Raw genomic sequence first — 27,082 nt, forward strand, 5'->3', positions numbered from 1 at the left:
TGGCTCTGAGTTAACAAAATGCCCTGATGCAAGATCAGCAGTAGGGGTGGGGGGGTGGGTGCAGCCCCTCTGGCTCCCTCCCATGCCGGGGGCTGAGCTGCAGCAGCTGCACGAAGACTCTCGTCTTGTTTTCCTGTGGCTGCAAGGGAGTGCAGGGCAGAGCTGCCCATGCTGTCCATGCAGGGCTGGATCTGGCGCCCATGGCTTTCATATGCATCGACTCAACAGATCAGACTTGAGCAGTGTAATTTTTAAATGCCCCCTATTTTCTGGAGGAGGAGCTATGTATGATTGATGACCTGCAGGTTTTTCTTCTCCAGCCAAGCCAGCCTGGCTTCTCGCAGCCTCTCCTCATTGCTCCCTGCCATCTCCACCTCGTCTTTGTCATCCCTGCATGAGGTGCACACAGCGGTGGTGTCTGCTACGTGCCATGCCCTGTCTCCACAGCAGCCGTGTCCCACTCCCCCAGGACTGATGTCCCCATCTTTGGGGACAGCTTGTGGCCACAGGCTCTTTGCTACCAAGCCCTGAAAAGTACTTATGGGGGAGGTGGGCGAAGCACTGGGGTGACGTGCATCAGCTCTGCCCAGCGGGCGCGGGAGCACATGTCCTGCAGAGCCGCACTTTGGGGACCTCAGCAGCAGCTGCTGAGAAGTCACAAGTGAACAATTGACTGGTGACTGGATCACCCTTTGTCTTGTTTTTATTTTTTAATTAAAGAGACTTTAGGTTTTCTTTCCTCTCCTGTAAATCTCTGCCATGCCCCCAAGGGAGAAACCTGCACGGAAAGGTCCTGTGGTCCCTCGGTGTGTGCCACCAGCTCTTTGCTGCCTGCCAGCACTTGTGCCATGGCAAAATGCACAGTAGGATAAGCTATGCAGGTAAAAAGATGAATGATTACATCAGCCACAAGGGCTTGGACCTGCCCACAGTACAGACGACTTGATGGGTTTGTTTAACAAGTGCTTTGGCCTCATCTGCACCAAGTGTTTTCTTTGGGCTCTGGCCAGAAGGGTGCTGACCAGCGCCAAGAAATAAAAATATCTGAGGCTTCCTCTGGGAAAGCTCTCACCCCTGCAACTCCCAGGTGGAAAAGTGGGGTGGGAAACCTTTCCCAGCTGCCTGGGCACGATCCCCAAATCTACCCCCAATGCTCTCAGGCCAGGCCGAGGAAGGGGAGCTGGGATGGTTAAAGGAGCAGCCCTGCTCCTGCCCCAACAGCATTAGGAGAGACTGACCCATGAGCATCACCACGGGACACATGCACAGACCAGGGTGAATGACTATAAAATAATTTATTGAAGAAACAGAAAGCTGCAGAAATACAACACAGTCATGACCAGTAGAGGATGAACAAATAGAGAGTAACTTTTTTTTCTCTTTTAAAACCTGTTGACAGGCTGGAGTTAAGTTTCCTGATAACTTCCCCTGCATGAGTCATTGCAAAGAACAAGAAACAAACTCCAGAGCACACAGCACAGTTTGGATAAAGTGCCTGACACATAAGACTCTTTTTTTTTTTAAGATTTTTTTCTTTTTTATCTTTTGTAAATAGCTTAAACAAATATAGTTGCAAGACACAGAGGAGTAACAATTGCATTTCGCTGTAGAGTAAAACCTATCCCGTGAGAGGAACAATGAAGCAGCAGGGGGAAAAAATCAATTTAATTAGGAGGGAAAAGTCATTTTAAAATTCAGAGATGCAGCGCTCGGACCGTGCAGGATGAGGGCATTTTGCCTATTGCTATACAGAAAAATGAGCTATGTTTTCTGGAGGTGGATGGACTGGCAAACCCAAGGCTGCAGGTTCTCCCTGGCCAGGATTAATTCTGTCTGACTTCTTTTTTTCCTTTAGACATTTAAGAGGAAATAGAAACTAATCAACAACAAAAAAACCTGAACAAACAAACAAAACAAAAAAAGCCAAACACCTGAATTTTGTTCTTTGCATTTTTAATTTCACCTCTTTAAAAACCCCAAACAAAGAAAGACGCAAGAGGAACTGGATTCTGCGCGGCAGCATCTGCAGGTCCAGCCCCATTGCTGGCTGCCGGCGCTGCCTCAGCTGCAGGTGTCCTCTGAGACAAGGGAAAAGGAGCTGGTTTAACGCTTGGGGATGCACGGCGGTGATGAGGGTGGCTGCCCGGTGCGGTGCCGGGGGCCAACCCAGCCCGGTGGCATCTTCACGGTGCCCAGAGTGGGCTGGGGAGAGCGGTAAGGAGGAGCCAGTCATCTTCCCCACCCAGCCTTCGGATGCTCAGAAAAAGGGACAAGTGGTGATATCTTTGCAAAGCCATTTCTTGGCATAGAGAAACGCCAGCTCCTGCCCCACTCTGTGCTGATGTCCCATCAGCGGAGCAGTTGTTAGAGCAGGAAAAGCTCAGCTCTGGCTGTGCCATAATGGGGTTACCACAGCTAAAACCCAGCTGGGCATCCCTGGGAGCCCGCGCTCCTCCTGCTCGCCTGGCAGGACGGGGACAGTGCTGCCCTGTTGCCACCGGTGAGTTTTCAAAGCACAAAAGCCATCGGTAGAAAACTTCCACCCAAGGTAGAACCGGAGTGCCTGGGGGCATCATGGGTAATGAAAAGACCCAAATCCCTGAAAACTTCCATAATTGGAGTACGACACAGTGGCTGGGCTGAACCAGCAGGTCTCAGTGGGAGATCCCAAGTCCCCTCCTCTTCTTCACCCTCTGACTGACCGCTCTCCATCACCCTCAGAGGTGCCCTCAGTTTTGCTCCTGCTCCCGCAGCACGAAAACACCCTTCAGGGGCAACTCTGATTGAGAGAATTGTCTTTAGGACAGAGCTCGGATTGTCATTACCTGCAGGGAAAAAAAAATCTTTGGTTTCGTGGCAAGTTGCTCCTCAAGGCGTTTTGGTTGATGTGGGCAGCAGGCACGGCCAGATCCGGCACGGGGCAGGGCTCATCCAGCGAGTCCTGCTGGGCTAAAGGACGGGGACAGCGCTCGACTCTTGGCTTCTCCAGGGTTTCCCAAGCCACTCGGTTCATGCCCCGTGATGGAAACCAGCTGGTCTCTGTAAGGTCCAAGAACTCATGACTGTCAGTTATATCCAAGCCTGGTGAGACCTTCTTGTGGTTGGAAACAAGGTTGTGGCCTCCAAACACCAAAGCTTCTCATGCTAGAAAAGGTCTTGTAGGAGGAGATAGGACATGGGGTATGCAGAGCTCCCCGGAGGACAGGAGAGTTGGTTAGTAGATGAATGGTGCTGCTGGAATAAACATAATCTCTTCCTGACCAGGTCCTCAGTCAGTGGGTCCCATGTCTCCCACCACCGCCTGGTACTAAGCATCTCGGTGCTGGCCATGATGAAGGCGAGGGCTGCAGGGACACCGCATTAGACAAGAGATGCAAATTAAAAAAAAACCCTACTTTGTTTTTCAGAGCCACTTCTGTGGGGTCCGAAGAAGCTGAGATCTCTCCTCACAGTGGGCTGAGCTCTGGGGTCACCTCTAGTGACAGAGGCAAAGGATGGAGTGATGAACAGGCTGAGGAATCAGCATTCCAAGGTAAATGCTCTGGTAATAGTGGGGAAGCAGAAAGAAGTAGGTACCACTGCCTCTTCCAGGCCCCGTCACCTTCCTGACCGCCAAAGACCCGACTCCTGACTGCTGTTCTCCTGTTTTTAAGCAAGGCGAGGAGGAGGAGGAACAAGGGAAAGAAGGAGCAGGGGATGTGGCCCTGTTCAGGGAGCGCTCTCTGGACATTAGCGGAAGGCTCCCTGGCTGTCTAGGGCAGGCAGAGAGACCTTCCAAAGTCCCCTGAGACACGCCGGTGGGGTGGGGTACTCCACAACCTCTGCCACTGGATGGACTCTTCTTCTTCTTGACCCTTCAACCAGAGCGGGAGCTGGGCCGGTGTCATGGGAAAGACACTGTGTGCCTCTGACCCAAACCACATCCTTGGGGAGAAAAACCTCAGAAATGGGCCACTCCAGTCCATTCCTGGGCCTGGTTGGATGTTGATGAAGCACCACCTTCAGAGCCTCTTTCCATGCCGGGCAAGGGCAGAAGCAGGTCTGTGAGGTCACCCCAAGGGACGGGGACTGGAGAGCATCATCTGGAGAGGTCTCAGCCCCAGGGGGAGGTTTGGGGTGCCTGGGGGGCCGTTTCCCTTGTCTCAGAGCACATGAGGAGCCCTGCGGCTTTGCTGTCTCAGGTTGTGGTGGCTGATTGTCTCCTTCTCTCGTCTGTACTTGGCATTTGACCCACAGAGCTGGATAAAGCACAAAAAAACCCAAACCCAAAGCACAGCGAGGAGCCAGACCCCCCACGCACGCCGGGGTCCCGTGCCCCATATACCCTTACCCTGTTTGCCAGGCACGGGGCCACACTGTGTGCCCTGTCCTCCCCGGGGGTCCTCCGAGCAGCCCCCTGCCTCCCCGTGCTGCTGCCACGCAATTTTCAGGGTGAGGAAAGGAAGAAAAGAGGCAAAGGAAAAAACTGAGGGGATAAACAACAACTCTCCCGTGGTTGCATGAGTTGGAAAAAAAAGAAACGTGATCCATGCAGAGAGTCCTCATCAACCGAAAACTCGTGGACAAAAAAAGCAGTTTGTCCCATCCTGCTCCCACCCGACCACCCCTCCCCGAATAATTATTACATTACTTCAAGAAATAGTATATTTTTTTCATGCATAAATCAAATTCTCATCTTGTCTTTTTTTTTCTTTTTTTTGTCTTCTTTAAATTACATTTGAACACAGAACACATATAATAAATACTCTTGTACGACATGACTCAGAGAAAAGTAACACATCTGAACGCAAAGGTATCATCATCATTATTAGTTTTTCTTTTTTTTTCTTTTTTTTTTTAAAGGACTTGTTTAAATATGAAATCTGTAAACTCCAAGGGTCCTTTTTTTTTAATCTTTCTCTCTCTCTCTCTTTCTCTCTCTTTTTTTTTAATCGTGAAATTATCCAGCTTTCATTTCCTTAACATTCAATATGTCTCCCACTGAACACGTCAAAGAAATAAGAACATGCCGTCTTCTGAAAAATTATAATTTAACAGTATAAAGCTTCAAGTCACAAATTCCAAAAACTAGCTAAGTAATTTTTTTTATATCACATAAACTATACATTAAATATTTTGAGGTATTTCAGAGAACATTGTCAAAGGCTTGTAAGGTCTGTGCTGGGTGGAAAAGAAGGCTTTCTCCTGCATAGAGAATGTCTTTGGTATCACAAGCCATGTGGGTATCAGGCAGAAGCGGGGTGGTGCGACCACGGGGTCGGGCAAGATCTGGCCAAGGCAATAGTGTGGAGGGGGGGTGGGGAGGTGATGGGGTCGGGGGTGCTCTGACCTGCTCTGTCAGGTTGCCCTGCGGGGGTCCCGGGCGGGCTTGCCATCACCAGCGGGTTGGCCCTGGGCAAGTTTGGTCCAACTCAAAAGGAGCCACCTCGGCCGGAGCCTGAACCAAGGAGGTATGATTCAACCCAAGCTTTCCCTAAACTAGACATTCAGGAGATTGCTGTGGAAGAGCATTTTCTCCAGCGGGTCCTGCTGTTGCCTTTTGCCAAAGCCAAGTGGTGGAGTGGAGTGGACCCGGCTGCGCCCATCTCCCCCAGCGAGCCAAAAATGGGGACTTGCAAACGGTTCCTGCTGAAAAGTTTCATATTCCAAATGGTTCCCTAAAGGAGGGGTTTGGAGAAAGCCTAGGGTGAGGCTTTCCAGACAGGAATGCCACAAACCCTCCCTGCACTCCCAAAAAGTGAAACCGAAGCCCAAGTCTGAGCTGAGCGAGGAAGAAACAACCAGTGATGAAACCCATATTTTCATCTCGTGGGCTTCTGTAGGGTCCCGGAGTCAAGCTGGGCTGGCGAAGGACACGGAGCAAAGCCTTTTCCTGGGAGTGATGCCCTGCAACAAGGGACCTGGACACCAGGTCAGTGCTCCTGGGGCAAGAGGGGCTGGATGGAAGGACCCTGGGGACCATGCCAGGCTGGGGGGACACAGGGACATCCAGGAGGGGGGACACGCCAAGGAACCAGCACCTTTCCCGCAGCAGGCGGCAAGGGGGATGCTTTCTCTTCAATTAGGACAAGGGTTGGGTTTCTTTCCTTCATCCCAACACCCAAAGACTACAAGAGTTGCCACAATCCATCCCTTGGGAGAGCTGAGGTAATAGTGAGTCTTTAGGATCAAAGCAGAGGAGCACAGAAATGGCCACACACCTTTGGTACAAGAAAAAGGCACTCATCTACCACGCTGCCATCCTGGGGTCACTCGCTCGCCTTCTCCCTCACTCTCTGAGGACTCGACGGGGCTGGGGGGGTGTCTGGGGGTGGCGGGGGGCTTTCGGCCAGGGTGGGGGGCCTCTCGGCCGGCCCGTCTGCAGGGAACAGGGAAAGTGGCGTTTCCAGCACAGACCAGACAAGGCAACAAAATCTTTGGTATCAGATGTGATTTTCAAATCACAAAAATTGAAAACTCAAGTGAGGTAGCCTTTATTCTTGGGTTCTCACTAGAAATGTCTTTGCATCCTTGAGGGCCTGTGGCATTTACTCCTTTTTTTCTTTTCTTTTTTTTTTTCTTTTTCTTTTTCTTTCTTTTCCTTTTTTTCCCATTTTGTTTTTTTCTGTGTGTTTTTTCCTTCCCAAACCAAGGCCCCCTTCCTGGCTTTTCAGCCCTTGAATACTACTTGATGGGGTTCAGGAATCCGCCACCATCGTCACCACGTCACGACAAGACAAGAAGAAACAACGTTAGGGGAAAATATCAGTGGCGGGGAGCGGGGTCCTGGGGGGATGAGATTCGCTTTGCCGTTAGTTTTTGGGTTGTGGTTGGCAAAATACACTGCGGCACCTGCCCCCTTCCTGCTCCCTCCCTCTCTCCCTCCCTCTCTCCTGCCCTTTTTTTCCAGCAATAAATTGGTTTAGTTTGGTGTGACCGTGTCCAGTCTGACACCCCCAACCCCTCCACCACCCACCTACCCCAGGAGCTCTTTGGTTAAAGACGTCCTCTAACCCTGCCGGTGACCGCGGCTGGTCAGGGCTTCGTGTGCAGGGGTTTTTTTCCTTCCTTTCTTTCATTCTTTTGTCCTTTCTTTCCTCTTTTTTGGGGTGGTTTTTTTTGGGGTATTTTGATGAACACATACACTTTTTTTTCCTTTTTTCCTTCTTTTCAACAAGATGCCTTCCTGTTACACAGCAGATCGCTCTCAAAGTAAAGTGAATTGAAGAAACCATAGCGCTAGAACACAGATGGTACTATTTTACCCGCATTAATTCAGTAGTGTCCTTTTTTTTTTCATTGATGGTTGGTCTTGGAGGATTTATTTTCTTTTCCTCAAGTGGTGGGGGAAGCAGGGGCCCTTGCCTCCCCTCCATCCCCAAGCCTCTCCCAGCCCTTCCCTGTCCCCGGCAGCACCTCCTGCTCCTCCCGAGGACACCCCAGGCTGGCAAGGAGCCCACAGGGCAGCTGGGATGAGGGCTGATTGTAAGGGTTTGGCCTCGTGATTGCTTTTTTATATGGCACAAGTCACCATCAAGAGCTCGGAGGAAACGATCATTTTGAAGCTAGTACCATTGCTCCAGAAATTCGTGTTTTAAGGCAGGTTGTTAATTGGCACACACACAAAAAAAAGTCTGGCGTCTTTTTGGTAAGTTGCCGGTCTTTTCATTGAGCTTATTTGGTTGTGGTTTCTGTTGTTATTCCTTTTTTTAGGTTGTTTTTTTCCCTTTCGATCTCATTGGGGAGTTTTCCTCCTTCTCACACCCAGGGCTGGATTTCGCCACCAGATCCCTCGGATTTTTCTTTTCCCACCATATACTGACGTTGGTTCCCAGGAGGGAATTTTTTTGTTGTTGGGTTTTTTTTGTTTTGTAATTTCTTTGGTAACAAAGATGAAGAGGGGGGATGGGAGGGGGCAATAGTGTGTGTCGAGGGGTGGATGGGGCAAGACACAAAGCCAACAAATCTGCTTTGTCTGAGTCCGTTCCTCAACTGAAAAGTGAACCAGAAATCCAGCGGTGAATGGTGGAGCCAGTCACCAGGAAAGATCAGATCCTTCGTTCCAAGTCTCTCCTCCCGTCTCCTTTCAAACAATTATTATTTTTAAATACCCGATTTCTATAGCTAAAATGTGCTTCTTTGACCTGCTTGGGCGCCAGGCAACACAGTGCAGCCGCTGTCCCGCTCCAGCTGCAGCGCTGGGGGATGCTCAGGCGCGCGGAGGCAGAGGCCACGGTGAGGTGTCTTCTTTGCTGTGGAGTTCCTCTGGGAGCGATCCAGGGATGGGTGCTCTCGTGGGTCAGGGTGCGGGGGGGGGCTGGGGGATGTGGGTGCTCTTGGGGTGTGCCGGAGCAGGGGGTGTCAGAGGAAGATGCCCATGGAGGAGACTGAGGCTGCAGGAATGCCCTTGACCAGGTTCTCAAAACCTAAGGGAGAGAAATGCCCGTGTGTCAATGGCAGAGAGGGTCTGGCTGCCTTGGGGAACCCTGCTGCACCTTGGGGGGGAAAAGCATCAGCAGCCAGAGACCTGGCAGACCCCAGGGTCACCCTCCAGGCACATGGGGAGCATTTTCCCTGTTCTTTAAACCATGGTGGGGTTTGGCCCTGGTTCGGTGGGGTTGTGCCAGAGCCCAGCCCCATGTCTCCACTTCTTGTATCTCCCCCACCTTTACCCCCCACCGTGGGATCTGTAAGGGTGGCTGTGGCAGAGATCGAGGTTGCAGGGTGGGTCTCCCCAAAGACCCTGGTGGGCAGGTGAAGACAAGGTTCTGTGGTCCCCGAGGACCAAGGATGCTTCCAAACAGCACCTCACCCTTGCCCTCCAGCCCACATCATCCCTCACTCCACAGGGGTTTCCTCCGAGCCCTCCCGGGGACGGAGCTGACCTGGTTGCAAACCCCTTCCCTGCCCCACGAGCTGGGAGGACATGGCAGCAGGATGTGGCACGAGGCCCACATCCAGGGGTGACACCCGGCTGAGGGTTTGGGAGGCTGATGGACCCGCAGCATCCAAAAGCACCCACCCCAGTCGGCTCGGGGCACACATGTGAGTCTGGGGTTGGCTTTGTCATGAGGAGGATGTCCAGGAAGGGGCAGGGAGGGCTGGGGGGCATCATGCTTTGGAGAAAGTGCTTGTAGAAGAAGAGGGGACTCCAGGGTTGGTGCCTGGCTCCTCCTGCCAGCGGTTCATACACCGCCGGCGGGCATTCATGAAGAAGTTGCTGACAGTGTTGAGCTCCAAGCCCAGCTGCTGCGAGATGGTCATCTGCATCTCCTTGGATGGGCGCTTGTTCTCCTTGAAGATGGCGATCAGGGTGCGGCGCTGGAGGTCTGTGAAGACCAGCCGCTGCTTCTTGGGCTGCAGGCTCCTGTCTTTCTGCTGCTCTTGCTCTTTGCGTTTGCAAGCTAGATGTTCAAAAGAGAGAATAGGGCCATTAATTGGTGCTCACCACCCTGGCCCACTTGCAGGTTGCCTGGCCGCCTCCCAGAAACCAGGCCCTTCCCTCTAGCAAACCTGCTGGCTTGTTGCCCGCCACTCCCTAGGCTACCTCCCTCCTCTTCCTCCCTGTGCCTCCTGAGCATCTGCCTCTTGCCACTTCAGTATGAGAAAAGCCTGGGTGAAGCCCATCACCTGTCCAGATGCCTGGGAAAAGCCCAAGTCTCAGCATCTCCAGCTGGCCCTGGGACTAGAGACCGAGGAAACTCCTGGGCTGACTCTGCTCCCACAGCCTGGCTGCTGGGGCCTGCTCCATCCCTAAATTTCAGGGTCATCCACCAGCCTCCCTCCCTTGCTGCACTCTGGCACGGTCTCCCTCGCCTCCTCATCACCTCTGTGGATCTCACTGGAGGACTCAGGGAACTGGTGAGTCTTGGCCATCACATCCAGCTGCCACCTCGGAAATGCAGGGAAGAGCCAGGGACAGGGACATTGTGAAACGGCTGGTCTGCAGCCACCACATCCCACAGCAGACAGCCTGGAGGGACCATTTGTGGTTCCACCTGCTCTGGGAAGGGGTTTTCCTGCCTCCGGAGGCTGGAGAACAGCCTGAGCTACCTGAAGCTCCAGGAAATTCAGCCTCCCTTGCATGCCTTTCCTACCGGATTCTTTGGCATGTATGTCAGGTTGAGCTAGCACCGAATTAAAAGCCTTGCCTACAGATTTGGCTTGAGTGGTGGGTCACAACAGAGGTGCTGTCACATGGGGACAGGCTGATGGAGCCAGGAAAGCCCCCCTGACACCACCACGCTGCGTGCAAGGGAGGGAGGGAGGCGAGCATGCATCTTTTGGTAAATATATGGATTTTAATTGCAGGAATGTTAAGCGTGCTGTTGGTGGAAGGGGTGAGAAAAGGAGCCCTTTGCTATGATATTTTTCTAGAAAATCATTGAATAACTGAGGTTGATGGAGGTTGCTGGTCCAGTTCCTACCCAAAGCAGGGATGACCTCAAAGCTGTTGAGGTTAGATCAGGGTGCTCAGGGACTTTGCTGGGTCAGGACTTGGCCAGACATGTGCAGGCACTGCCAGAGCACGAGATGCCCGTGGGCAAGGCAGGGCATAGCTCTGGCCCTCCAAGGCTGGGGACACACTGTTTCCACCTGGAAAGCTCAGAAAACAGTCAGGAAACTGTGGGCTAAAGACTTTCCAAGGAAAGCCCCACTCTTCCCCCAGGCAGCAGCAAGTTTTCAGCCTTTGGGGTTTCTTGGTTCGGATCTTCCAAAAGATTTTGCAGGGAGGGCACGGGTCCTTTGAGACATTCGCTGTCAGAACATTGCTGGATGACAGATTTCAACTTGCTTCTCTCAGGCACTTCCAGGACCCTCTTCAACCTCGGAGAGGCCAGAGGCCAAGGCTGAAAGCTGCTGCCACCATGACGGGACGGCATCCTGGGTCCATGGGACAGGCAATCCCCTCAGGCTAACTACCTGCCTGCTGTACAAAACACACCTCCATGGCCAGGCTAAGTAAAAGGGTAGGCAGCCATGTAGCCTAGGAGTAATGGGAGAGTGTTCAAAGTCACTTCTTCCTCACTAGAGAAGAAGGAAGGTCTTCCTCTGATTTTTCTTCAGCTGGCCTGCACTACGAGTCCTCTTTACCTCACCTTGAATTAACAGAGAAGGATGATATCCACCCCTTCCACCCGAAGCTGAGGAGATCTACAGCTCAGTGAAGCAGATAATTTATCCAATAAATATAGCCTTGTTTTCCCAGCTGCTGGGCTCAGTCCTCGCCCCGTCCCTGTGTGGGTGGCAGGAGCCATCAGTTCTGCTCCTGCTGAGGCTCGGGGCACCAAGTTTGGCATGACTAACCACACTCAGTCAAAATCAGCCATTCCTGGTAAAGATGGTTAGTGGAGAGCTTTCCCCTCCCCTTCTCCTGCCCAGGCAGGTTTGGCTGCAAGCCACCATCCTTAGGGACAAGGGATGGTCTGAGCCCTGGTGATGCTGGGGGACCCTGTCCCAGGGGTACCTTACTCAAACATCCAGCAGAGAACAGTTTAGTGGAAACCTACCCTATGACCATCAGATGCTTGCAAAAAGAACAAAAAAAAAAAAAGCCTTTATGGAAAATTTGACTTTTTACCAGACATGAATTAAAAAAAAAAAAAAAGACATCCCCCAAACCAAACAGAAAACAGAAAAAGCCCCCACACCCCCCCCCATACGTGCACATTCAGAGGAGCGCATCTTCACCCTGGCGGACCCCTCGCCCACCCACCCGCCACATGCCCTCCCAGCGTCCCCCCGGCATGCTCGGCTCTGGGCCCGTGCCAGTGGCGCGGGTGGGACCTTGTGTCGACAGTGGGTACCTCGCATGCTCCCTGCGAGCATGGCTTTTTGCTCTGCGTGGGTAGCTCTTATACTATATATGGCTACCACATACACACCAGGTACACACAGATGTGTGTAGGTATGTGTAAATACATCCATACCCCCACGGGACTTGCGGGGTGATGTGCTGACCCAGCGCTAACCCTAGCAAAGCCACCGGGATCCACGCTGTCCTCTTGCTCCCCTGCCTGCCAGCACCCACTCCCACCGGCAGTGGTGAACAGCCAGCCTGAGACCCAGCATTGCAGCTTTTCAACCTCACGTTCCCACCCCCCCTTCAATTTTTAGGAGTAATTATTACAAATAATTAATAACTCAGACCTCCAAAGAGCCCATTAATAACTCAGAGCTCCAAAGCAAACGCTAACCCTCAGGGTCTTGCTGGTAAAACTGTGATCCAACATTTAAACTAGAGTATGCTTAGGCAGAGGGGACACCCTGCTCCGCACCCCTGGATACCCCTGTTATTTTTGGCCTGCGATGCCGGCGGTGGACGCATCCCACATTTCCTGTGCTCGTTTGTTTAATTATTAATTTATTTTTCTGCTGACGCAGCCCAACACCCCTCTTCCCCAGTTCAATCTAATTACAGCTCTGCACAACAGAAATCAATAGTGACGCTGGTCAGATCTATTTACAGTGGCCATCAAGCCCCCAACAGAGGATCTTTTCCCTGTTCCCCATCCCCCAGGCGCTGCTTTCCCAGGCAGGCTGGCGGTGGCCGTCCCTGTGTCCCCGCAGGCGGTGGGAGCTGGGGATGGGGGGCAGCCAGGGGCACGGTCTGCACAGGGTGAGGGTTTTCCTTTGTGCTTCAGAATCCCTTTTTTTTGCAAGTTCCAAGGTCCAAACGACTCGTCCTTGACTTAATGCTTGTCCTCGGTCATGTCCCCCCAGGGTCTCTGGACCAGGCCGCAGTCGCATTCAGTGGGGATGGGGACATGCTTTAGGGCGCTCCCACCTCTGCCTCTGTGTCATCTCCCCAGCAAATGCCCACAGCATGGGATTTATTCCCTGGCTTATCCTGCTCCCTACTCCTCCTGGGGCACAGGAGACCTTGGCAGTACCAGGACCAACAGTGGGAGAGAAGGACCTGGGTCCCCTGTGGTGAGGGGGGATGCTCCAATGGCCAGTAAGGGGTTGAGCTCACCCACAATGGAGGTCTTTCTCTCCTCCCTCCATCTCTCCCCAGCTCATTTCACACCACCTGCACCTCTGAGACCTCCACAGCTCAGCCAGGCTTGGCTGAAACCAGCTGACAAGTGCAGGAGTGACAAGGAGGGAATAACAGAAGCAGTGGGATGGGGTGATCACACGGAGCCCCTTCCTCCTGGACAGCAGGTGTGCAACCCTAGCGGTATTTCATCCCTAAGGTGGCTGACCTTGCTGCGGAAAAACCACTGGGGAAAAAAGGCAAGGAGGAACCTCGGGGTTCCCTGAAAGCAGAGGCATCCCACCCGCTTCCCCCGGAAGATTTCTGCTGAAGGTTTCTGCCTCCCTGGAGACTTATGTCAGAGATAGAGCATTTTCCTTGACAGCTCAAAGCAAAATATCTCCCAAATAATTTCTAAAGGGACATAATAGAGACAATCAAATGGCTGCTGTTCAGAAGCTGCGATTATGCCTTGCAGCGTGAACTCCGTGAAGCATTTAACTAATACCTGATGGCTTTGAAGGCTTCCACAGCCTGCCAGACACTGGTTTCTCTATTATACCCGCAAACCTCTGTTTTCTCAGCCCCAGAGTGCTCTCCCTCTCCATCCACTTGCAATACAACCTGTAATTTTCTGCCCACTTTGCTTAAGTGCTGGTGATTTGTTGAAATCACAAAAGACAGTCAGGGGCTTTCAGAGCCAGCATGCTGGCTGTAAGCGAGGTTAGGGGGAAAAAAACCTGACTAGCTTTTATCTTTTTCTCCCTGTCAAAGCAGCTCGCAGGGGTGCAAGGGGACCAAGCAGCATTTAGGGGCTCAAAGGGAGGTGGAGGAAGGGAAGGAGAGGGGGTACCCAGACGTGGTTGGCAGGTCGGGATGGATTTCATCTGTGCAGAGGTGGGATGGGCTCTTTTTGCTGGTGGGCACCTGGTGGGAAATGGCCCTGAGCAAAGCTGGCTTCTCTGTGCCTTCAAGACGGGTCCAGCCCCTTGGCTGCCCCAGTTTCCCCCTCTCCTTGAAGGGGCAGAGGGATCTCAACCTCCTTCACACAGAAGGAGGGGCTGGGTGTAGGGTTGTGTGATAGGTGTTACTGGTTCAGACCCTGAGCAAACTGAGATGAACCCAGTGCTTCCCACAGCAGAGCGGTGTCTGAGCCTGAGGTGAATTAACCTCATGGCATCGGCTCCCCCAAAGATAGAGCAGAGTCTGGTCCAGAGATCAGGGGGCTTCATCTGCAAGACAGAAATCTTCCAGTCCACGGTTGGACTGGCCGGGATGCTCAGAACTGGGGCAACTCAGTAACTGTGAGAGGTTTGTTTGACTTTTCTTTACATTGGAGGAAAAGAGCCCAAAGAGATTTGTCAAAAATAGGCTTCTCCAGGGCAAATTCGGGTCTTCTCACACTGGGAAGACTCAGTGCTAATGGGAGAGTCTGCAGTGTTCAACGCAGGAAGAAAGCGTGCTCAAAAACCAAACCCCAACTTTCTTTTAGCCTTTTTTTTTTTTGCTGAAACCCCATTTGATTCCAAAAACTAATGAAGACACAGGCAAAGGGGATGCAGTGTCAACCACACAACCAAGGGGGCAGAGCCTGCCCCACACTGCCCATTCCTGCAAAGCCCTGCAACGCTGTGATCTCCCAGATTTCAGCAGCACACAATAAGGGAAAAAAAAAACTTCTGGGCACCAAAACCTGTGGCAATTTTGACCACCATGGTCCTGCAGCATCTGAAAGCTTTGAGCCACGCTGTAGTAAAAACTGTCCCACAGTTTTGGAGGGTTTGGAAAACTGCACGTCAGAGACCAACCGGAGCCCGTGAGATGCGGTTAGGAGTTGCGATGTGTCTGCAGAGCCGCAGCCCCATGGCACTGGGTCAGAGTGACACAGTCTGGCCAGAGCTCCTGTCCTCGTGCATGCACCTGTGCCACATGGCCCTGCCTCAGGCCAGTGTCCCTGGGAGCTGCCGGAGGATGAGTCCCAGAGGCCTGGGGAGAGCCCCTGGTCATTGGTATGCAGCCAGCATGCTGCAGGGTGAGACACTTCCCCGAGCCCAGCAAATCAAATCTTCCTCTGAATGCTGCAAATGAGATGAGATGAGACAAACCACTCCCCTTGGCATTGCTCGGTGCATTTTCCTTCCCTTGCAAAGGGTTTCGGTGACTTGTTCCAGCGAGCACCTCCAATCCATCCATTTGGGGCTGTGAGGCATCACTGATGTCCCCGGCCCACTCCCCCACAGCCCGGGGGCTTTCAGAGCAGCACAGGTTGGCAGGAGGAGGGAAGGGACAAGGGAAAGGATGAGGCCTTGGTCCCCTGCTTGGGTGACGATGGTCCCTCCCAAGACAGGGGTTTGGCTGGGACCAGCAGAGGCTGGAGACCAGCAGAGCCACCCAAACGTACAGCAGAGCAGCGATGCCAGTCCCGTGGGATGCCTTGTTTTGCCCCTCCTGCACTTCTCAAGCTTTGTCTGTTTTTTCATGGTGTGGCATTTTCAGCTTTTCCAGTCCTGAAGCCAGTGAGTTTGGTCTGAGGGTGGGTGAAGGGACACAAAGAAGCCGTGGCAGCTGCAGGTGTGCTTGGCTCCATCCCTCCACATTTGCCCTATTTTTATTCTTGTCCTGTAAGCTGCTACCGGCCCCACCAGAGACAGCCCTGGGCTGAGTTGGCTGCATCAGACCCCTCTCATGGACACAGAAAGAAAGTTTCAGCTGACTTTATGTGCTGGTTTTGGCTGAGAAGGGGTTAATTCTCCTCACCGTGGGGGGGCGGCTGCCTTTCCAGCTTCCCGCGCTCTGCCGCGGGGCGGGGGGGGGGGCTGGGAGGGGCGGGGCCATGGTGGGGGCGGCTGACCCCGACTGGCCAATGGCAGGTTCGTGCCATACCACGTGACACCGTGACCAGTATATTGGGGGGGGGGGCAGCGCCAGCGCGGAGGAGGCGTGGCGTGGCGTGGCGTGGCGTGGCGTGGCGTGGCGTGGCGTGGCGTGGCGTGGCGTGGCGTCGCGTCGCGTCGCGTCGCGTCGCGTCGCGTCGTGTCGGTGGGCGGCTGTGTCATGTGCGGTTTGTTTCGGCGGTTCGTTCCCCCTCTCCCCTCCCCTCCCTTCCCCCCTCCCCCGGGGCTTTGCGCCTCTCGTTGTTCTCCTTTACATTGCATTTCTGTTGTTGTTTCTTCTAATTTTCATTATTAAACTGTTCTTATCCCAACCCACGAGCGTTACCCTTCTGATTCTCTCCCCATCTACCGGTGGGGCAGTGAGCGAGCAGCTGTGTGGGGCTGAGCTGCCGCTAAACCACGACAGTCCTTTTGGCGCCCAACGTGGGGCTCAAGGGTTGGAGATAACAACAGCTGCTGGTCACAGCACCATGTTGTCCTTTTTGCAGTTGGTGTTGAAGATTGGTGTTGGTTTGTTGACTCTGCTGTGTTCTGCTGTGATTAGTAACCTTTTGCCTACAAGATTGGTTATACAAACACTCGTTTTCAGCTTTATCTGGTATTTGGGGTTTTTGCTGAAACTGTTACTGTACTTTGGATGCCACCTTGTTGAGGCAATTAGCAATTATACCTCCTCCTCGGAGAGATTTTATATGGAGGAAATACAGAATAGTACCTTTGCAACTTTGTTCTATGATGTCTGTGCCTTTGTTACAACCACCTTTTTGTATCTTGAACATCCTTGGGTGGTTAAGGCGCACTTATTGTTAGCTTTTGGGCATGTTGTTTTGGTTTTGACTAAGCAACTTACTTAAGAATATCACCCAGAAATCTGCCCCGAGGCTTGATAGTGACGAGTGGCAGGGCATGTGGGATAGCACGGGCAAATCCCTAGGGCAGTGGGCACCCCCAGTGTTTTGGAGTTTCACCCCCGAACAAGTGCAGAATCCTGAAAAACTAGTAGAATATTTGGAGAAAGTGTGTTGTTACGCTGGGAACTCCAGAGAGACACAGATAACTGCAACATGCTGGGGCCTGGCCCATGCATACCGAGCCCTGCTCAACAGTATTCAGTGCCCCCAAGGGGAAGAGAAGGTCTCTGGATTGAAATGCAAAGTGACTGGCACTGTAGTCACTCCAGCCCTGACGACAGGCACTGCAGCCACTCAAACCCCCACAACAAGTACCGGAGCTGGCTCAGAAAATAAACCCGTACCAGTATCAGTTGCCCCCATACACAAGATGAAATATTGGAAGCGGACATCAACTCGTTTAGAACGGGATGATGAAGAACCAGGGCCATCGCGGGGAGAGGAGGGAGAAGTAATAAATGAAATAGAGACCACCCGATCCCTGTCCTTAAGCGAGTTGCGAGATATGTGATAAGATTATAGCCGTAGTTCAGGTGAGCACATTGTCACCTGGCTGCTCCGATGCTGGGATAATGGGGCCAGTAGCCTGGAACTAGAGGGAAAAGAAGCCAAACAACTGGGATCCCTTTCTGGGGAAGGGGGCGTTGACAAAGCAATTGGGGAAAAACCACAAGCCCTCAGCCTCTGGAGGTGACTCCTGTCTGGAGTGAAGGAAAGGTATCACTTTAAAGAAGATGTTACATATTGCCCAGGAAAATGGACAACTATGGAGAAAGGCATCCAGTATCTAAGGGAATTAGCTGTGTTTGAGGTGATTTATGGTGACCTGGACGATCAACGGTCATCCAAAGATCCAGATGAAGCCGAGTGCACACGACCCATGTGGTGGAAGTTTGTACGGAGCGCACCATCTTCGCATGCAAACTCATTGGCAGTGATGTCCTGGAAAGATGACGAGACACCAACGGTGGTGGAGGTGATTGATAGACTCCGGGATTATGACACAAATATCTCTTCCTCGCTCGTCTCTGCTGTGGAGAAACTATCCCAAGAGGTCCAGCAACTCAAAGAAGATCTGTCCTGCTCCCCACCTCGACAGAGTAGTGTCTCAGCTGTTAGGAATAAACGTCCTTTGGCCCAAAGGAGGGGATACACACCATGGGCCACCCTATGGTTCTACCTGCGTGACCACGGAGAGGACATGAGGAGGTGGGATGGCAAGCCTACCTCGACCCTACAGGCACGAGTGCATGAACTGCAAGGAAGAACAATCACTCAGGGAGGCTCTTCCAGGAAAGCTGCTGCTCCAGTTTCCAGCGAGCAAGTCCCCAGACAGAGGAGTAGAAGCGCAGATTTTATTTCTAAGTGTAATAGAGGGACTCCTGATTCACATTTACAGGAAGGGAGTTGTGACTGCCATGATCAGGACTAGAGGGGCCCTGCCTCCATCCGGGTGGAGGAAAGGGATAACCGGGCTTACTGGACTGTGTGGATCCGATGGCCTGGCACGTCCGACCCACAGGAGTATAAAGCTTTAGTGGACACCGGCGCACAGTGCACCTTAATGCCATCAAACTATATAGGGGCAGAACCCATCAGCATTGCTGGAGTGACAGGGGGATCCCAAGAGCTAACTGTATTGGAGGCCGAAGTGAGCCTCACTGGCAATGAGTGGCAGAAGCACCCCATTGTGACTGGCCCAGAGGCTCCGTGCATCCTTGGCATAGACTGCCTCAGGAGAGGGAATTTCAAGGACCCAAAAGGTTACAAGTGGGCTTTTGGTGTAGCTGCCTTGGAGACGGAGGAAACTAAACAGCTGTCTACCTTGCCCGGTCTCTCGAAGGACCCTTCTGTTGTGGGGTTGCTGAAGGTCGAAGAACAACAGGTGCCAATCGCCACCACAACAGTGCACCGGCGGCAATATCGCACCAACAGAGACTCTCTGATCCCCATCCATGAGCTCATTCACCAACTGAGGAGCCAAGGAGTCATCAGTAAGACCCACTCACCCTTTAACAGTCCCATATGGCCAGTCCGGAAGTCTAATGGAGAGTGGAGGCTCACAGTAGGCTATCGTGGCCTGAATGAAGTCACTCCACCATTGAGTGCTGCTGTGCCAGACATGCTAGAACTTCAATACGAACTGGAGTCAAAGGCGGCCAAGCGGTATGCCACAACTGATATCGCTAATGCATTCTTCTCAATCCCTCTGGCAGCAGAGTGCAGGCCACAGTTTGCTTTCACATGGAGGGGCGTCCAGTACACCTGGAATCGACTGCCCCAGGGGTGGAAACACAGTCCTACCATTTGCCATGGACTGATTCAGACTGTACTGGAACAGGGAGAAGCTCCTGAACACCTTCAGTACATTGATGACATCATTGTGTGGGGCAACACAGCGGAAGAAGTTTTTGAGAAAGGAGAGAAAATAGTCCAAATCCTTCTGAAGGCTGGTTTTGCCATAAAACAAAGTAAGGTGAAGGGACCCGCGCAAGAGATCCAGTTCTTAGGAATCAAATGGCAAGATGGTCGTCGTCAGATCCCAATGGATGTGATCAACAAAATAGCAGCCATGTCTCCACCAACTAGCAAAAAGGAAACACAAGCTTTCTTGGGCATTGTGGGTTTTTGGAGAATGCATATTCCCAATTACAGTCTGATCGTAAGCCCTCTCTATCAAGTGACCCGGAAGAAGAATGATTTCAAATGGGGCCCTGAGCAACGACAAGCCTTTGAACAGATTAAACGAGAAATAGTCCATGCAGTAGCTCTTGGGCCAGTGCGGGCAGGACAAGATGTAAAAAATGTGCTCTACACTGCAGCTGGGGAGAATGGCCCTACCTGGAGCCTCTGGCAGAAAGCACATGGGGAGACCCGAGGTCGACCCCTAGGGTTTTGGAGTCGGGGATACAGAGGGTCTGAAGCCCGCTATACTCCAACTGAAAAAGAGATATTGGCAGCATATGAAGGGGTCCGAGCTGCTTCAGAAGTGGTTGGTGCTGAGGCACAGTTGCTCCTGGCACCCCAACTGCCAGTGCTGGGCTGGATGTTCAAAGGAAAGGTCCCCTCTACACACCATGCAACTGATGCTACGTGGAGTAAATGGGTTGCACTGATCACCCAGCAGGCTCGAGTAGGAAACCCCAGTCGCCCAGGAATCTTGGAAGTGATTATGGACTGGCCAGAAGGCCAAGATTTTGGATTATCACCAGAGGAGGAGGTGACACGTGCTGAAGAAGCCCCACTCTATAACGAACTGTCAGAAGATGAAAAGCAGTATGCCCTGTTCACTGATGGGTCCTGTCACCTTGTGGGAAAGCACCGGAGATGGAAGGCGGCTGTATGGAGTCCTACACGACAAGTAGCAGAAACTGCTGAAGGAGAAGGTGAATCGAGCCAGTTTGCAGAGGTAAAGGCCATCCAGCTGGCCTTAGACATTGCTGAACGGGAAGAGTGGCCAGTGCTCTGTCTCTATACTGACTCCTGGATGGTGGCAAATGCCCTGTGGGGCTGGCTACAGCAGTGGAAGCAAAGCAACTGGCAGCGCAGAGGCAAACCCATCTGGGCTGCCACATTGTGGCAAGATATTGCTGCCCGGGTAGAGAACCTGGTTGTAAAGGTACGGCATGTGGATGCTCACGTCCCCAAGAGTCAGGCCACTGAAGAACATCGGAACAACCAGCAGGTGGATCAGGCTGCCAAGACTGAAGTGGCTGAGGTGGATCTGGACTGGCAACATAAGGGTGAACTATTTCTAGCTCGGTGGGCCCATGACACCTCAGGCCATCAAGGGAGAGATGCAACATACAGGTGGGCTCGTGATCGAGGGGTGGACTTGACCATGGATGTTATTGCACAGGTTATCCACGAATGTGACACATGCGCTGCAATCAAGCAAGCGAAGCGGGTAAAGCCTCTGTGGTATGGGGGACGATGGCTGAAATCTAAATATGGGGAGGCCTGGCAAATTGACTCTATCACACTCCCACAGACCCACCAAGGCAAGCGTCATGTGCTTATAATGGTAGAAACAACGACTGGCTGGCTGGAAACATATCCTGTCCCCCACGCCACTGCCCGGAACGCTATCCTGGGTCTTGAGAAACAAGTCCTGTGGCGACATGGCACCCCAGAGAGAATTGAGTCAGACAAAGGGACTCATTTCCAAAATAGCCTCATAGACACCTGGGCCAAAGAGCACGGCATTGAGTGGGTGTATCACATCCCCTATCACGCACCAGCCTCTGGGAAGATCGAAAGATACAATGGACTGTTAAAAACTACACTGAGAGCAACGGGGGGTGGGACATTCAAGCACTGGGATACACATTTAGCAAAAGCCACCTGGTTAGTCAACACGAGGGGATCTGCCAGGCGAGCTGGCCCTGCCCAGTCAGAAATCCTACATACTGTGGAAGGGGATAGAGTCCCTGTAGTGCACACAAAAAGTATGCTGGGCAAAACAGTCTGGGTTCTTCCTGCCTCCGGCAAAGGCAAACCCATTCGTGGGATGGCTTTTGCTCAAGGACCTGGGTGCACTTGGTGGGTGATGCGGGAGGATGGAGAAATCCGATGTGTGCCTCAAGGGGATTTGATTTTGGGCGAAAACAGTCAATGAACTGAATGGCACAATGCGAACTGCTATATAACATTGTGTGTCACCTCTGCGTTGTATCAATGATATCAGAGTACGAGCCTCCCAACCCATGGAAGACAGACTGTGAAACAAGCCGTGCAGCAGGGATGGAACGATGACTGACTCTGTATGCAGCAACCCAACGCCACACACCATCTCTCCCACCCTGAAAGCCTGATACGGCAGATGGAGCCCAGAGTCATGGACTGGGTGAACTCAATGGACATTTTTAATGGACATTTTACAGGGAAGGTCCATGAACTAAGGGAACGATGTCTGTGTGTTATGTTAAAGGATGGGAAGGGGAGGGGTGGTGGTTGGTACGGTTGTATTGCATCATATGGGACCTGGGCATGGTGTAAATGGTATGGAATAAGGGGTGGAGAATGTGCTGGTTTTGGCTGAGAAGGGGTTAATTCTCCTCACTGTGGGGGGGCGGCTGCCTTTCCAGCTTCCCGCTCTCTGCCGCGTGGCGGGGGGGGCTGAGAAGGGCAGGGCCATGGTGGGGGCGGCTGGCCCCGACTGGCCAATGGCAGGTTCATTCCATACCATGTGACACCATGACCAGTATATTGGGGGGGGGGGCGGAGGCGGCGCAGTGTCGGGTCGGCGAGCGGCTGCGGCGCGTGCGGTTCTTTTTGGCGGTTCGTTCCCCCTCTCCCCTCCCTTCCCCCCTCCCCCGGGGCTTTGCACCTCTCGTTGTTCTCCTTTACATTGCATTTCTATTGTTGTTTCTTTTAATTTTAATTATTAAACTGTTCTTATCCCAACCCACGAGCGTTACCCTTCTGATTCTCTCCCCCATCTACCGGTGGGGCAGTGAGCGAGCGACTGTGTGGGGCTGAGCTGCCGGCTAAACCATGACACTTTAAAATGTGGGTTTGTTGTTAAAAGCATTTCCTTTCTGCAAAGTTTTGATTTTTTTCCACTCGTTTTTCTGGAGACTTTCGTAAAGGGAGACCTGGTACCCTGCTTCACTCTCACCAGCACCCGGGCGAACCGGGCTTGAGACCCGGCTCTGCCATCACAAGTGCTGGCAACGTCGCTCCCCCCATTTGTCCCATTTCCTCCGTTTCTCAGCCTTTTTTTGGACCAGGGTCAGCTGCTTCTTATTGTCCCAGTGAAGAGCACTGCCGTCACAAGCTGCTCAGTGCTTGTGCTGCCAGCACGGCCCAGGACCAGAGCAGCTGCCTGGTGTGAGGCAGGTCTGGGCAGAGCTGCCCTGGGAGTCCTCCTGGCTGCTCTGCTCTCCTTACTCCTCTCCCGAGTCATTGCCACTTAGTGTGACGAGAGCAAATTGGTGCTAATGAAGTGCTGGAGTCAGGCAGCACAGCAGGCAGAAGCCAGCAGCGCAGCGAGGGATGGCAGCGGCAAGGGAAGGTTGTTGCCTTCTGGGAGAGAGGGAGGATGCAGGGGTGGTTTGGAGTTGGCGACACTTGCTCATGTTCAGCTTTGGTGCAAGAGCTGGTCCGGTCCCAGGGGAAAAAAGGGAGTTTGGGGTTCAATTCATGCCACAATGACAGGGGGAACCAAGTAACACCGGACAAGGAGCCTCCCACTGGGAATTCGGGGCAAGGGACACCCCTGTGACCCAGGCAGCTGTGGGTCCCGTGCAGTCTACCTCCATCCTCGCTCCTTCGCACAAGAAAGGATCTCCCTTTGGCATCAACGCAGGCCACTGCTGAGTGACTCTCATCAGCCCGTTCCTGTCAGGCTCCTCCTGCCAAAATCCCACTGCCTTCAGCAGCTCCCAGAGTTGGCTCTCGGAGCAGGGACGATAAACAAATTCAGCAATCAATGAAGCATATTTCATCAGAGCTACTCTTGGTGGAGGTGGTGTCCAGAGAGGGCCCAATGCTGCTATCAGCCAAGGACCATTTGCTGGAGAGAGCGGAAAAGCAGTGGGGGGGAAAAAACAACAGTTTTCTGCATTTCCTGATTAAATCTGGTCTCAGGTGGATTTATCAGGTGTGAGATGGGAAGCTCCCTTAGGGTTTGGCTGAGTCAATTCTTGGACGGCTACTGGTTTTCTTGCTCTGTGGTGCTGTGAAAAACAGGAAAATCTGTAATCCTCCAGGTTTGGGTGTTCGAGGTTTGCTTTGCCAGGGTTTGGGACCCTCTGAAAGCAGGTGGGGGGGGCCTGAGCAGGGACACCGGCTGCTCTCAGGTTATCCCATAGCTCCAGCAGCACATCACAGGAGAGAGCTTCCAGATTTGAGCCCTTCCCTGCTGCCAACCCCCACTCCAGCAGGCCTTGGCACTCTGAAGGCAATTTCCAGCCTGACCTTGATGGGTGCCACGGCCCAGCTCCGAGCATAACCAAATTACCCGGCTATTCACACCCGGCACAAAGCCGTCCGTGCGCACTGCAGCAGCCAGCGTGGGTGCCACGTGCCCAGGCTGGTCACCGCACACTGAGGAGGGGTCCAGGGACAATGGTGGGGCCCAGCGCCCGGTTTTGCTGCTCAGGGGGAATCATAGACTCATGGAATGGTTTGGGTTGGAAGGGACCTTTAGAGGTCACCTCGTCCAACCCCCCTTGCAGCAAGCAGTGACATCTTCAACTAGACCAGGTTGCTCAGAGCCCTGTCCAGCCTGACCTGGAATATTTCCACAGATGGGGGTATCTACCACCTCTCTGGGCAACCTGGGTCAATGTTTCACCACCCTCATTGTAAAAAATTTTTTCCTTATATCCAGTCTAAATCTACCCTCCTTTAGTTTAAAGCCAACACCCCTTGTCCCATTGTGACAGGCCCTACTAAAAAGTCTGTCTCCATGTTATAAGTTCCCCTTTAAGTACTGAAAGGCCGCAATAAGGTCTCCCCACAGCCTTCTCCAGGCTGAACCACCCCGTAGCAGAGGTGCTCCAGCCCTTGGGTCACTTTTGTGGCCTCCTCTGGACCCGCTCCAACAGGTCCATGGCCTTGTCCATGGAACATCTCCCTTATGAGGACAGGCTGAGAGACCTGGGTTTGTTCAGCCTGGAGAAGAGAAGACTGAGGGGGAATCTCAGTGCTTATAAATATCTGAAGGGTGGGTGTCAGGAGGATGGGGCCGGGCTCTTTTTCAGAGGTGCCCAACGACAGGCCAGGGGGCAACGGGCACAAGCTGGAACACGGGAAGTTCCACCTGAATGTGAGGGAAAACCCCTTCCCTGTGCGGGTGCCAGAGCAGGGGCACAGGCTGCCCAGAGAGGCTGTGGGGTCCCTTCCCTGGAGACATTCAAACCCCGCCTGGACGCGGTCCTGTGCCCCTGCTCTGGGTGTGCCTGCTCAAGCAGGGGTGGGACGGGATGACCTCCAGAGGTCCCTTCCAGCCCCGCCATTCTGTGGCTCTGTGACTCCTGCGCTGAGGGGCCGGGGGGCGGCACAGGGCGGCTGCTCAGCTCCCCTGAGGGGACACTCTCCGGCAGCGCCAGCCCTCCCTCACCCCTGCTCTGGGCAACGGGCCGGGCCATGAGGGCGGCGGGGCCGAGGGTGAGCCGCGGGGACCCCCCGGGGCCGCCACCGCCCCCCGAAGCTCGCCCCGCCGCCATTTTGGAGCTCTGGGCCCGCCCGGTGCCCCCCCGCGCGGGAATGGTTTGTTCCGCTCCCCCCCGCAGCCACGATGGGCCGTCCCCGCCGCGCTGGCGCCCCCAGGCGGATGGACGGGTTCATATCCCCCGGGGGGCGGTGGCAGTGGTACGGCTCGCCCCGCCCCCCCGCCGCTGCCCAATGGCGCGGTGCAGCCGCCCCCTCCACGAGGGAGATGGGCCGTTCCAGCCGTCCCGAACACGCGGGGCGTGCCGGGCTGGAGCGGTCCATCCGCCTCCCGGGGCGGGCGGGGCCAGGCGGTCCCGGGAATGGCACCTCCCGGCCCGGCTGCAGGGCGGGAACCTCCGCCTGCCCCATCACTGCCCACGGCAGTCCTATTATCACCCCCTATAGTAGCCCATCACTACCCAACAATTGTCCCACACACTGCCCCATATGCTACCCATCACCACCCCACCACTGCCCCACAAACAACCCCACGGCTGCCCTACAGGCCATCATCCTCTCCCCACACAACCACCCACCCCCTGGGAACTCGCTGCCCCCTGGGGCAGCTCAGCCCGTCTCCCCACACATGTGGGGCTGCCACGGTCGGTGCTAAGCCAGTGACTCTTAATACACCACTCCGGCGTTATTAGTTCAGCTCCCAAGGTATTTCCCGGAGTAATTGCACTGATCTGCCAAGGATTACGTGCTGCCGCTGTAACGATGGATGATGTTTTAATTTGAGCTGGGCATGTCTGGGGAGAGCAGGCCACAGACCGAGACCCCCCCAAGCGCCAGGAGAGGACACACGAGCCCGGCTGGGCACCCTCACCGCTGGTGTGGGATGAAGGGGCTGCCCGGGTACAGGCAGCAGCGCCTGGGAGGGGTTTTAGGGTGAGGAGCTGCCAGAAACCTGGACCCTGCTGAGTGATGGAGTGTCAAGTGATTCCCTGGCTGGGAGCTTGGCCAGCTCCACGACAGGCTCCTGGCACTGGGACACCGGCGATCCCAGCTGGCTGCGGTTCGGCATCCCCCCGTGTGATGCAAAGCAGCTGGGGATGCTCCCGAGCGGCTGGAGAGGGCCCTTCCTGGCCCTTCCCAACTCTCAAGTCACTGCTGGGGATGGGGGGAAACATCCAGCCCAGGCTGTGCCCGCCGGCGCTGCCCCCCGGGTCCTGCTCCCCACCCCTCTCCAACCCCATCCCGCCGGGAGAGAAACTCCTGCAGAAAAAGGGCTTTTGCTTCCTCCCATCCGAACACGGCAGAGAAACTTCCCCCCCTCCCAACGTTACTTTTAAAAATGACCCCCACGCAGAGCTGTTCCTTCTGGTAAAGCAGCAATTAATCACAGCAAGTATGGGATGGATTTCTAATCAGTTCCCCTGCTCCCACCGCCCCCATTTCACAGCCCTGGGTATTTTTCCTGCCCCCTGCCCCCTCCATGTGCAGGGACGGGCCTGGGGCCGGCACAGCCCATTGATCCTGCCCAGTTGATTTTATTGAAACGCCCACGAGTGGCTTTAACTGTGTGTTGGATATTGCTGGCACATCAGTTTGATGGCTACGTGACCAGTGGGGAGCTCGCGGGCAGGTTTGCAGGGCAGGAGGCGAAGGAGAAGGGGCTGCTGGAGGAGGGGGGATGAACCCTGATGCCATTCCTTCGAGCTGACTGTCCCCGGGGGCTCCTGCCCAAAGGTGGGAGAGCAAAAGGTAATGGCACGGCTTGGGGAGAAGTGTTTGGGGGGGTGGTTAAAGGGAATGGTTTGTCTTGGCCAGGTCTCATTGCTGGGTGGGAAAGGAGCTGCGGGGGGAAAAATGGGCCAAGGGAGAAAGGAGGAGAGAAGGGGGGAAAAAAAGAAGAAAAAAGCAAGAAAAGATAAAAGGAAGAGGAAAAGTAAAAGAAGGAAAAGGAAATGAAAAGGAAAAGGAGAAGAAAGAAAAAAGAAGAATAAAAAGGAGGAGAAGAAGAAGAAAGGAAAATAAAAATAAAAATAAATAAAAATTAAAATTAATAAAAATAGAAATAGAAATAGAAATAGAAATAGAAATAGAAATAGAAATAGAAATAGAAATAGAAATAGAAATAGAAATAGAAATAGAAGAGAAAAAGGAAAATAAAAAAGAAAAAATAAGAAAAGAAAAAGAAAAATAAGGAAAAGAAG

At 53.4% G+C, this 27,082-nt stretch overlaps 1 protein-coding gene across 1 annotated transcript in view; it reads right to left on the bottom strand.

The window, feature by feature from the left end:
• Positions 1–6,413: 6,413 nt before the first annotated feature.
• ONECUT3 (one cut homeobox 3) overlaps positions 6,414–27,082 on the bottom strand; it is a 32,167-nt gene continuing 11,498 nt past the window's right edge. Inside the window, exon 2 of the mRNA XM_064469246.1 lies at positions 6,414–9,383. Within this exon, the coding sequence (XP_064325316.1) occupies positions 9,091–9,383 (293 nt within the window). The 3' untranslated portion in view covers positions 6,414–9,090. The remainder of the gene's footprint in view (positions 9,384–27,082) is intronic.

Source organism: Phalacrocorax carbo, chromosome 19 (genome assembly GCF_963921805.1).
Source record: "Phalacrocorax carbo chromosome 19, bPhaCar2.1, whole genome shotgun sequence".
NCBI classification, from domain to species: domain Eukaryota; kingdom Metazoa; phylum Chordata; class Aves; order Suliformes; family Phalacrocoracidae; genus Phalacrocorax; species Phalacrocorax carbo.